Source organism: Ursus maritimus, unplaced genomic scaffold, assembly GCF_017311325.1.
Source record: "Ursus maritimus isolate PB19 unplaced genomic scaffold, ASM1731132v1 scaffold_16, whole genome shotgun sequence".
In the NCBI taxonomy this organism is placed as follows: Eukaryota; Metazoa; Chordata; class Mammalia; order Carnivora; family Ursidae; genus Ursus; species Ursus maritimus.
Genome location: NW_024424008.1, coordinates 1,161,270 through 1,174,378, shown reverse-complemented (window position 1 = coordinate 1,174,378; position 13,109 = coordinate 1,161,270). Strand labels below are relative to the sequence as shown.

Genomic DNA, 13,109 nt, shown 5'->3' with positions numbered 1-13,109 from the left:
ATTTTCTCAACACCTGTCAGTAAATAACCCATATATAGCCAAGCCATGTTTATGGAAATTTGCTACCTAACGTAGGCTTGGGAGGATGCATGCAGTATGGTCCCAGCCCTGAAGAAACTGTCTACAGTGGCCTCGGTTTGATCACAGTATCTTGTACTCCTGGAAGCCCCACACACCTGCTCCTGGACAAATATCAGCGTTCTCTTTTCATCCTGGACAGGGTTTCCCTTTATTCCAAAGGCTTAGGAACATGTCCTGGTTTTACATTCTTAGAGGTATTATAGCCTTCCCTGTATCTTTTTATTTTTCTGATACAAGCCTAGCTATAGAGGAAAATACAGCCTCCCTATTTCTCAAACATTTTTCTGCTCATAAAAATAGTAAAAGCTTATGTCCTTTTTGGTCTTGGACATTTTATTACCAGTCTCTGAAAAGATCTGATTAATTTTTAAGGAGAAGCTTACGTTCTGGAAATACAGTTGAATCATTCCAAATTCCTTTTATTTAATACATTAAATAAATTCAGGATCTTATGGTTTCTTTTTGTTTTTGTTTTGTTTTGGTTTGTTTTTGCTATTTTCCCCTTTAGAATAGATATCTCTAATTCACTACCTCTCCCAGCTATCTTTCTCTTCCTCTGACATGTTGTTTTCTCATCCCATTTTTAAACCTCAGGCAACTTTCAGGGATAGAACAACATTTATATAGTAATACTAATGTAAACCCCTATATGACTTGATATACTTTAGTTTTAGGGAACTCCTAGAGTTGGTGATTTCTGTCTCAGCGAGTGCCATGCCCATACAGATGTGACGTCAGAGCATTTTCTTACATAAGAGTTACATTCTTTGTGAATTGTCCTGGCTCTGGTTTATTTCTGATATTAGGGACATGTTGTCAAGAAGCGTCTGCTTCTGAGTTGATGGTGAAGTGAGACTGCAGCGTAAAAGGTAATAGGCTCTTTATTTGGCGTGGATGCCATGAAGAACGTGGACGTAGTAGAGATGACTGACATCTTCTGGCTGTAGGGACATTGTAATGTGACTAGTCACATGAGCAACAGCTTATCAGAAGTGAAATATTGAAGGAAAAGGAGCTAAGAGTTAAGAGGAGACATAGAGAAAGAATCTGAACATTCAAGAGCCAGTGAACAAAGCAGCTATGAAAAAAATTACACGATATTTGGCAGGAACTAAGAAACCACCCAGGTGGACGAATCCAAAAGCATGTATCTCCAAAGATGGAATAGATATGAAATGTTTAGAGCAGTGATTCTCAGATATTACGGTACGCCTGAATCACTTGGGGATCGTGATCAAAGGCAAATTTTGGTTCGGGGGTTAGAGGTAGAGTCCAAGGCCGCATGTCTAACAAGTCCCTGTGCTTGTTATTTGTGGCTGGTCTATGGCCCCTGCTTCTGGTCGCCAACCTCTAAAAAGGGGTCACTAATTGTTGGAGGAACAAAGCAATTGGAAGTGATGGTGGTGGTCTGTGTCATAAAACAGCATAAAACAGCACCATTCAATTTCAAAAACAAAGGCAAGTTTTTCTAACTGAGAACTGTGTATTTATCATGACTGTAGAAAATAGAAGCAAGATCAAAGTTAAGTGTGCCCAAAAGCTTTAGCAATCATGGCAACAAATCCGCTAAGTAAGATTATTACTCACTTGTACTTATCTACCTTATTTGTTGTTATACACGGCTACTGGAAAAAATTTTAAGCGTACACACCATATAGGACCTGATGTTGTGAGAAAAATTAATGAAAACATTTCGTTTAATTTGAGAAAATTTTAACTATTAACCGAATGTTTTTTTCTACTTAGGGAAAAACTAACATTCCTATCTCAAGTATAACCTGCAAACCTCTATTCTTCTTCTGCAGGAAAATACTTGTGGAGTTACATTTATCATAGCAATTAATTATCCCCAAGTATGAAGACTGTGGTTGAGGCTTCTGTGATATAATACCAGTAAAAACCCTGGGTTCCCTGAGTTCAATGCTTCTAGAAAGCTGCTCTCTACCTGTGGACATACTATGTGGCCCAATATCAGCACTGCCCCCTTTTTGCTGACTGGCTTCCCAGGTCTGGAGGCTGCCCGTCACTGGATCTCCATCCCCTTCTTTGCAGTCTACGTCTCTGTGCTTCTTGGCAATGGCACTCTCCTCTACCTCATCAAGGATGACCACAGCCTCCATGAACCCATGTACTATTTCCTTGCCATGCTGGCAAGCACAGATCTGATGGTGACATTGACCACGATGCCTACTGTCATGGGCGTCTTATGGATGAATCACCGGGAGATGAGCCATGGAGCCTGCTTCCTGCAGGCTTATATTATTCACTCCCTTTCCATTGTGGAATCAGGAGTCTTACTTGCCATGGCCTATGACCGTTTTATTGCCATCCACAATCCTTTGAGATACACTTCCATTCTCACCAATATCCGAGTGGTAATGTTAGGGATGGGAGCTTTCATGAGGGGTTTTATATCCATCATCCCTGTAATCTTGCGTCTCTTTTCATTTCCATATTGCCACTCTCATGTTCTCTCCCATGCTTTCTGTCTTCATCAAGAAGTCATGAAACTGGCCTGTACCGACATAACTTTCAATAGACTTTACCCTGTAATTTTGGTTTGTTTAACAATCTTCCTAGATTCTCTGATCATCCTTTTCTCCTATATCCTAATTCTTAAGACTGTCATGGGCATAGCCTCTGGTGAAGAGAGAACCAAAGCCCTCAACACTTGTATCTCCCACATTGGCTGTGTCCTCATCTTTTATGTCACTGTGATTGGTCTGTCATTCATCCATAGGTTTGGGAAAAATGTGCCATCAGTGGTCCACATTATAATGAGCTATGTCTACTTCCTCTTTCCTCCTTTAATGAATCCTATCATCTATAGCATCAAGACCAAGCAAATTCAATATGGCATTCTTCGCCTTTTATCCAAAGATCGATTTGGAAGTTAAATGCAGATAGTAGAGATCTGAGGTTTCTCTGAACCGAGGGCCACGGAATTCTAATTCCACTAAGTCTTAAAACCTATTGTGGCATTCTCCATTTCTTCAAATGATACAACGCCATTTATGAAGCTTATGAGTTACAGGTTTATGAGTTGATTTGTTTCCTTGTTATCCTGTGTTCTTGCCTTTAAACTCTACCTAAGGGATAAAAACACTTTTAATTTTCTGGAAAATTAAGTACAATGTGGATATTGTATGCAATTAATTTTTATGCTAAAACACATAGAAAATTTGTTGTAGCTATTTTCATGGCTTACTTTGGAATTTTTTGATCATGTCTCTTGTCATTTTCCTATCAGGGAGTTCATCATTTCCTAATTTATTTGTGGGAACTCATTATAAATGAACCCTAGTGAGCCATTTATATTGCAAATATATCCCAATTTCTATTTGTCTTTTTATATGTAGAATTTAAAATTCTACATATAAATAATTTCATTTTTATTTACCTTATTGAGATTTGGTGGCCACATGATGAAGACCTCCTTGATTCCAGGTTTTTTCGTATGATTTCTCATTTTTTGCATAACTTCTTTTTGCACATTCTATTTTATAATAAATTAATATTTGGAGAAAATTAAGAGATTTAAAGAAATCCTCATTGATTCTATTTTCGAAGTGGTAACAGTAATATTCAGCCATTTGGCTAATATTTTAAGGCATGAGACAGGAATGATGCTGAACGAAAACAATTTAACTGCAAACAGACCAATACAAAATATTGTCTTATCTAGATCCAATCCACAGTGGGTCAAAAAATCAAGGAAACCTACATTTGAAATTATCTCTGTGACTAGTGACAACTTGTGAAAGACAAACTGTTTTGAGGATGTGGGTTCCAAAAAGATTCACTTCCAGACTGAGCGAAGGGAAAGGTTCCCTGAGGAGTGTGTCTTCAGCTGAGACCTGAGGGTGTATTAGAAGTTAACTGGTCAAACAGGCGTAAGAATGTTTTAAGCAGAAAGTAGTATGTGAGGAGGCTATAGGTGGGATGGTTCATGGAAACTTCTGGGAATGTGGCTGACATGAAGAAAGTGATAGCTCTAGGGGTGTGGGGGGGGAGGAGGTTAAATCAGTAGCATCCTGTTGGCCATGGCAAGGGTTTAGGTGTCTACCCAGAGAGTCACAAGAAGCTACTGAATTAGTTCTAAGCAAGGGAGTGATATGATTTCAGTTATGTTTACAATTTATATGTTCAGGTATGGTGTAGATTTTAGTGCAGCAAGAGGGCCACAAGAAAATCAGAAAGATACTGTGTCAGTTTCAGGGAGAGATACCAGTAGCTAAAATTATTAAAGTGAAGATAAATGTATTGGATAGGTATGAGATATATATAAGACCTAAAATTGATAGATTTTAGAAAAACGTATAAAAGAAAAGTTTGGGAAGAAACAAATATAAAATTTCTGGATTATTTTAAGTACATGAATGTTATTGACCCCAAAATGATTACTGATTATGCATAAAATCCATCTTTGAAAAATATTCTGCTAATTTGAGGATGAGTAAAAGTCCCAATAATGTTTGACCTATTAAAATGACCAAAGGAAATATGTTATGCTGTAGCACTGAGCTTTTAAGAAAAGACAGTAATGTATTCATTAGCTAGTCATTTATTGAGACAATTTTTAATATGTGTATCTTTTTGCCTGATTGTTAATTTTCACAGTAAAAGCTAGGCCTGTATGAACATGTGCTGAAAGGTTAGGAGATACAAGACAATAGAAACAAACTGAAGCAATGGACACTATTAGAAGCTCATAAAACACATGGGTCTTTGCATTCTTACCCAGGAAGAGAAAAGGATAGATCAAGGTTTCTACCCAGTGGTTCTTCACTGGAGTGTGTCCACTTCTATCAACCCTACTGATAACACCCTATACAATTTATCATGTGGGTTACTGTGTCTTGATTCTTCTCACTTATTCTACCTCTTTTCCAGTGTGCTCCTCATACCGTAGCAAAGTGACCTTTAAACAATGATTAGCTGATTGTAAGGATGGCCCATCACTTATATCATGCTCTTGTCATTTGGGTAAAGTCAGAACTCCTTACATGAATTGTAAGACCCTATGTGATCACAATCTGCTACCATAGATTCACCTTGTGCTAAGTTTCTCTCATAAACTTAGAGATGTTATAATTCTTGGTATAAATTTAGTATAAAAATATTTTTTGCTTAAATTCATCATATTTTTTCCTCGTCACATGATTAGTGCACATGTTATTCTTTGGGTGGTTTTTATTTATTTCTCTCCATAGAATTAGTGCCCTATCTTAGAAAAAATATTATATTCCTTACTCTTCTATTATTCAATTCTCAGCTTAAACAGCATTTCCAGGAGCCTTGCCCAGATCCCAGGGATACCTTCTCCCTAGCTCACTGATGTTCATTTTAACAGTGCTTTATAAATGCATGGCAAATATTTTCTTTCCAGGTCCCACTAGATTTTGAGTTTAGTTAATGAAAAGAACATGTCCATCGCCCTGAACCTGTCACAAAATAGGCAATGATAAATGAAGTCATTTTAAGATACAATATAAGACATCTTTCATTCACCTTGCTGTTCACAGACCTATTTAGGTTCCTATGAATCAGAACTGATTTCTCCAAAGTGACAAAAAAAGATAAAAATGTGATTGGAATTCACAAATTCTGGGAGTAACAAAGGCACATATGACTCCCTTGACCTTTGAGATAGACAGTAGGAATACCGATGTTGAGGATCTTGGGGTCACATAATCAAGCCCTGACATCCCAATTAGGGTGGTTTTTGAGTTTCCAGTCTTCCTAACACACCCTTGGGGAAATGCACGAGAGGCCTGGCTGGGGACACCAGTTGAATGGCCCAGCCACTTTCAGAAAAAGAGGACAGGGGAGGAAAATCAAAGAATCTCCCAAGTGGCTGGAAAGCTGAAACTCTGGGGAGGTGATTTCTACAAACATAAATTCTTCAACTTGGCCTCTTCAAGAGTTTTTTGAGAAGAAAGAGTCTGAAGTAAGTCTTCGGATAAGACAGAAAGAAAGTAACCATTCCAACAAGACTGTAGTGGGTGAGTGCCAGGAATAGAAATATAGAATGACTCCTTGCCCTTCTGATGTTAGATGCAGGCAAGAGAAGATAGAAAGATTTTCCAGAGGCCTGCACAGGGGTCATATTCCATCTGGGGCGAGAAATATAATAGCACAGACCTCCTTTGGACAAATGTATCACAGCAGGTTTGAAGCTTTTAATGTGGTACTTCAAGAAAACTGTGAATGGGTTTAGGCTAAATGTGACATTGTCTGCTATTGTCCATTTTTTTTTAATCAAGGGTTTCTGACTTTTGTGAGAATTCCATAAAATGCTGACATTCAATTTCTAAACAGAACAAAATTTTCTGATAACAACAAAAAATGTCTCTATCATGATTGTATATATAAAATTAAATCAAGTTTAAATGTATCAAGTATTTCAATGTATTTACAACCAAACAAAAAGACAGTGTAACTAAGTAATGTAATTATCCATTCATATATTTTTATCTTCTTTTTTAAAAACTTTATTGCTTCAGACATTTTCTAGCATAATACCTAACAGTGTGGCCTAACGTTTTGAAAAAAAAAATTTAATCGAGAAAATTTTAACCATTAACCTGATATTATATATAATGTGGGGAAAGACCATGATTCTTCATCATTAATAAGCCTAGAAATCTCCACTGCTCTTCCGTAAGAAAATAGTTGTAAAACCATGTATATACCAATTAATTAGCCTGAGTACAAAGATTGTGGTCGAGGCTGTTGTAATATATTCCCATGAGGAGGCAGTGCACACTGAAAACTGGATTTCTGGGTTCATAGCTTCCATAAACTTGCTCTCCACCTGTGGACATACTATGTGGCCCAATATCAGCACTGCCCCCTTTTTGCTGACTGGCTTCCCAGGTCTGGAGGCTGCCCATCACTGGATCTCCATCCCCTTCTTTGCAGTCTACGTCTCTGTGCTTCTTGGCAATGGCACTCTCCTCTACCTCATCAAGGATGACCACAGCCTCCATGAACCCATGTACTATTTCCTTGCCATGCTGGCAGGCACAGATCTGATGGTGACATTGACCACGATGCCTACTGTCATGGGCGTCTTATGGATGAATCACCGGGAGATGAGTCATGGAGCCTGCTTCCTGCAGGCTTATATTATTCACTCCCTTTCAGTCGTGGAATCGGGTATCTTACTTGCCATGGCCTATGACCGATTCATCGCCATCCGCACCCCTCTGAGATATAACTCCATTCTTACCAATTTCAAGGTGATGAAGACAGGAATGGGGGTACTAATGAGAGGCTTTTTATCCCTTGTGCCCCCAATTGTGCCACTCTCCTGGTTCCCATATTGCCGTTCCCATGTTCTTTCCCATGCCTTTTGCCTCCACCAAGATGTCATGAAACTCGCCTGTGCTGATATTACATTTAATCGTGTGTACCCAGTGATTCTGGTTGCTTTGACTTTCTTCCTAGATGCTCTGATTATCCTCTTCTCTTATATTTTAATCCTGAAGACAGTTATGGGCATCGCCTCTGGAGAGGAGCGAGCTAAGGCCCTTAACACCTGTGTCTCCCATATTAGCTGTGTTCTGGTGTTTTATATTACCGTGATCGGCCTGACTTTCATCCACAGGTTTGGGAAACAGGCACCACATGTGGTCCACATTACCATGAGCTATGTCTACTTTCTGTTTCCCCCAATAATGAACCCCATTATATATAGTATCAAGACCAAGCAAATTCAGAGAAGCATCATTCGCCTATTTTCTATGCACAGTAGGGCTTGAGATTTTATTTCACCATCTTGAGATCTCTGGGAGTTTTTCATTTCCCGTTATTGGAAGAGAAGCTTAGTTTTATACTCAGTGCCTTTTTTCAGAGTTAGATGAAATTTTAATCATTACCTAAAGCTATAAGTTGACTTGAGCAGATATGTATTCTAATATTACACCTGTATTAGAATATATATTAGAATAGAATATGTACAGAAAGTATTATTAGAATATATGTAACATATAATATTCTATGTATATATTCTCTCTCTCTCTATATATATATATATTCTGTGTATGTATTCCAATATATGTATAGCATGCATATTGGAATAGAATATATAGAATATTTTATTAAATATATTTTATTTTTATTTTATTAAAATATATTTTATTAAAATATATTTATTATATATATATAATATATATTTAAGAGAAAATGCTGGTGATCTTGGGGAAAAGGGATATAGGAAAGAGCTGAGATGGGGCATTCCAGGTCTTGTATGTGAAGAGAGAAGAAGTACTACTTCAGACCATGCCAGATAAGTGACTAAACACAGCCTGGATCAAAGACGGTTCCTCTGAAGGAAGATGTGCAGCTGGGAGTACATTTTGTCTGTTATATAAATGATAATTAGAATGATCTATTTTTCATCTTCCCATCTCTATGCTTGAATCTAACTGTATTGGGAACGATGTTCCTCTAAAAGTAAATAAATCTGAGTGAGGAAAACTAGCGAAGGTACAGAACTCTAGAAAGCATCCACTCGAAACTTCAATGTCCTTCAGTATATCAGTGGATTTTATTATTAAATGGAAACCGATACAGACCAAGACCAAATAGCAAGCCACCAATTTCCTATCAGCCAGTCGAAGCCAGATCCCCCAGCGCTCCTTGTTCTCTTCCCAATGGCTGCTGAGCACCGACATACTAATTTTTCTTCTTTCTGGATTTCTACTTCACCTCCTGATATTTTTCTTCTGTAAAAACAGAGTATAGATTTAGAGATCTCTTGTTTCCGTCTCCCCTTGCTTCTCTCTCCACATAAAAGAACGCGGGGCTTTTTGACTTGATGAAATTTTTCTGCTAATCAAGTCAGAAAACCCGGCAAAACTGATGGAATAGTTTCTTCCATTTCTTTCTTTCTTTCTTTCTTTCTTTCTTTCTTTCTTTCTTTCTTTCTTTCTTTCTTCAAAATCTTGTAAGGTTTCATTCTGTTCATTTTGGTTGAGCGATGGTGCATTGTTTGTGGTTCATATTATAGGTAGTAATAATTACCTAACCCACCTACTGTTAGTTCTATGCTACTATGTGGAGCTAGACTAGTTATAGGCATGTGACCTAATTATTTCTATATTCTGAAAAGGCTGCTGGTTTTTCCTGAGTTGGTTCTTCTAGTTGGACCCCCTCCCAACCCCCTATTTTCTTATTCAAAGCTTATGTACAGAGCCCAGGAAATTATCAGTCCAGTCTAAACTCAGTCTGCCTCACCTGAGAGACTTTCCGTACTGATGCCGTATCCAGGGAGTAAGCACTCTAAGAATGTCCAGTAACTTCAACGTGGAAAACCCTCATCTGCCATTTTCACTAGAAAAGCCATATATCAATTGCCTCCAGTCTTACACTTTCATCATCCTTTCCTTAAATGCATAATATCTGGAGATTCATTCTCTAGCAATGAAGAGCCAGAGGATCTCCCATGTGAAAAATACCATTGAGAAGACGTACTGTATTATTTAGAAATCTTTCTAAGCAAGAGAAGTTGCAAGTTAGAGAAATTGACTCTGGCTTTCTTAAGCCAATAAAGGGCCTTTATTGAAAGAATATTGGGGGACATTCAGAATTCAGCAAGGGCAGCAATTGTGTTCCCCATCAGCTTATGATCTCCCGAAGGATGACTGCCTGCCATTCTGCAAACCTCCAAAGTCATTAATGCAGTTCTTTAGAAAAAGATAAACAACTCTATTTGTGTGGTGTGGCTAGGGCTGATTTATTTAATCCACGACAGACTTCAATGTCTCAGAGTCACAGCACACATCCTGTTTCAGGAATTATTCTAAGAGTTCTCCATGAATTAATTTGTTGCATATTCATGTCTACACAGCAGTTCTTGAGAAGGGACAAAAAAATCTAAGCAACACACAGCTTTCAGACATCCTGTTTAGGGACACAGAATTTGGCAATGATTTATGAATAAAAGGTGATAGTTTAAGACACTTAATGTTTAAACATGACAATGAAGATGCTGCAATTTTTCTTTCTTTGCCCTTTCTTTTTTGCCTGAAATCTGAAGAATATATTTTATGTGTCTATTAGCCATTTGTATGTCTTCATTGGAAAAGTGTCTGTTCATATTTTCTGCCCATTTTTTGATTTGATTATTTGTTTCTCATGTATTGAGTTTGAGAAGTTCTTTATAGATCTTGGATACCAGTCTTTTATCTGTAGTGTCATTTGCAAATATCTTCTCCTATTCTGTGGGCTGCCTCTTAGTTTTTTTGACTGTTTGCCTGGCTGTGCAGAAGCTTTTTATCTTGATGAAGTCCCACAAGTTCATTTTTTCTTTTGTTTCTCTTTGGAGATGTGTCATGAAAGAATTTGCTGTGGCCAATGTCAAAGAGGTTGCAGCCTATGTTCTCCTCTAGGATTTTGTCTCACATCGAGGTTTTTCATCCATTTGGAGTTTATCTTTGTATATGGTGTGAGAGAGTGGTCAAGTTTCATTCTTTGGCATGCAGCTGTCCAATTTCCCCAGCACCATTTATTGAAGAGACTGTCTTTTTTCCGCTGGATGTTTTTTCCTGCTTTATCAAAGATTAGTTGCCCAAAGAGCCGAGGGTCCATTTCTGGGTTCTCTATTCTGTTCCATCGGTCTATGTGTCTGTTTTTGTGCCAGTGCCATGCTGTCTTTGTGATCATAGCTTTGTAGTACAGCTCGAAATCCGGCATTGTGATGCCCCCAGCTTTGTTTTTCCTTTTCAACAGTTCCTTGGAGATTCGGGGCCTTTTCTGGTTCCACTCAAATTTAAGGGCTGTTTGTTCCAGCTCTTTGAAAAATGTCATTGGTATTTTGATTGGAATGGCATGAAAAAATGTTCAGAATCATTAGCCATCAGGGAAATTTAAATGAAAACCGCACTGAGATACCACCTTACGCCAGTTAGAATGGCAAAAATTGACAAGGCAAGAAACAACAAATGTTGGAGAGGATGTGGAGAAAGGGGATCCCTCTTACACTGTTGTTGGGAATGCAAGTTGGTACAGCCACTCTGGAAAACAGTCTGGAGGTCCCTTAAAAAGTTAAAAATAGAGCTACCCTATGATCTAGCAATTGCAGTACTGGGTATTTATCCAAACGATACAGACGTAGTGAAGAGAAGGGCTATATGCACCCCAATGTTCATAGCAGCATTGTCCACAATAGCTAAATTGTGGAAGGAGCTGAGATGCCCTTCAACAGATGACTGGATTAAGACGATGTGGTCCATATATTCAATGGAATATTACTCGGCCATCAGAAATAACGATTACCCAACATTTGCAGCAACATGGATGGGACTGGAGGAGATTATGCTAAGTGAAATAAGTCAAGCAGAGAAAGACAATTATCATATGTTTTCACTCATTTATGGAACATAAAAAATAGGAAGATTGGTAGGAGAAGGGAGGGAAGAATGAACGGGGGGTAAACAGAAGGGGGAATGAACCATGAGAGACTATGGACTCTGGGAAACAAACTGAGGGCTTCTGAGGGGAGGGTGGGTGGGGGACTGAGATAGGCCGGTGATGGGATTAAGGAGGGCACATATTGCATGGTGCACTGGGTGTTATACGTAAATAATGAATCATGGAACATTACATCAAAAACTAAGGATATACTGTATGGTGACTAACATAACATAATAAAAAATTATTATAAAAAAAAGAAAATATATTTTACTCCAGTATTTTCAATCCTTTAAATCCTCCAAAAGTCTTCTTTTTCTGGGTCTTATCCTCTTCCCCTTCCTTCATAGGTGGTTTGTGGGCATAAACATGAGTCTGCATGCATGGGTGTGTAGGTGTGTGTGTAAGGGGGAGAAATCTCTAGAAACATTCTGTAGCCTTGTGATTCTCTCTAGGTCTCACCTCAATCTTTAGTTTCTCTATTTGAAAAACAAAGGTCTTGCTGGACCTGGTTTTCTCTTTCCCTGTCTTAATTAGTAGACTGAAAAGTTGAATTATTCAGGATGCAGAACTGTTAATCCTCCCAAAGTAACTTTCTCACACCACCTTGTAGAAGTACACATCCCACCTGTAACCCCTGCAAATCACTATTTTTTTCTATCACTATTGTTCTGTCTTCTCAAGAATGTCATGTAACAAAAAGCAGACTGTGCGTAACTTTTTGAGATCAGTTTCTTTCACTTAGAGCATAATGCCTTTGAGGTTTCACTACGTTGTGTTTACCAATAGTTCATTTTTCTTTAACTGTTGAGTAGTATTTCTTATATGGATGTTCCATTACTTGGATGTTGTTTTCCTGGTATTTCCTAATAATTTTCTGTTGGTTACTATTAGCCTCCAATTATGTTCCCTTTTGACCATCCTTTCCCATGCCCATTCCTAAGACATTTCCCTCAGGCAGAGGTCTACCACATCCAAAGTGTGAATGGCTGGATCTTCCTGTTGCCATCTCTCTTGCTCATACACCTATAGAAATCACATGTGCCTTGGCATTTCTATATTAGATCTATCATTCTTCTTTCTTCATTCTCTGTCTATCTTGTGAGTGCTCCCTCAGGAGACATCTTCCCTACACACTCCCTTTATCTGACTTCTTGCCGATCCCCTGGTTGCATTCACTGGCCCTGCCTCTCCTGATAGCTCACCCAAGCCTCTTAGCATATTATCAAATGCTATCACTACTGAACAGCTGGATCCAGAAGTATTGTTGACATTGGGGGCCAGGGAGCAAAACGAACAAAATGAATTGTAATAGGGATAATAAGCACAGACTCTACACTTAAGATTAAGATTCAACTCCATAACTGGAAGTAAGAGATACAGGTATTTCTCTAAAGTGGCTCGAAGAGCTTAGATGTGGAGCCTGGATGCCCACATAAGTCCAGGGTATACTAATAATAGAAGAAAATCAATTATATATTCAGATCTTACTGTTGCTACTTGATGCCCTGAGAGCTTCACCCTTTTATCTAAGTGATCGTCATGTAAATTTCATGATAATTCCTAATTGTCAGATGAAGAGACTGAGATGTAGGTAGATTATTTGGTAG

At 38.3% G+C, this 13,109-nt stretch overlaps 2 protein-coding genes across 2 annotated transcripts; both read left to right on the top strand.

Moving 5' to 3' along the window:
* The first annotated feature begins 2,039 nt into the window (after positions 1 to 2,039).
* On the top strand, positions 2,040 to 2,978 carry LOC103680119 (olfactory receptor 51B2-like). The gene has a single exon (XM_008709655.1). It carries the CDS (start codon positions 2,040 to 2,042, stop codon positions 2,976 to 2,978), a length of 939 nt encoding a protein of 312 aa, XP_008707877.1.
* Positions 2,979 to 6,873: 3,895 nt separating this feature from the next.
* On the top strand, positions 6,874 to 7,847 carry LOC103680068 (olfactory receptor 51B2-like). Its single transcript, XM_008709607.1, has one exon. The coding sequence runs from the start codon at positions 6,912 to 6,914 to the stop codon at positions 7,845 to 7,847; it is 936 nt and encodes a 311-aa protein (XP_008707829.1). The 5' UTR covers positions 6,874 to 6,911.
* Positions 7,848 to 13,109: the final 5,262 nt, after the last annotated feature.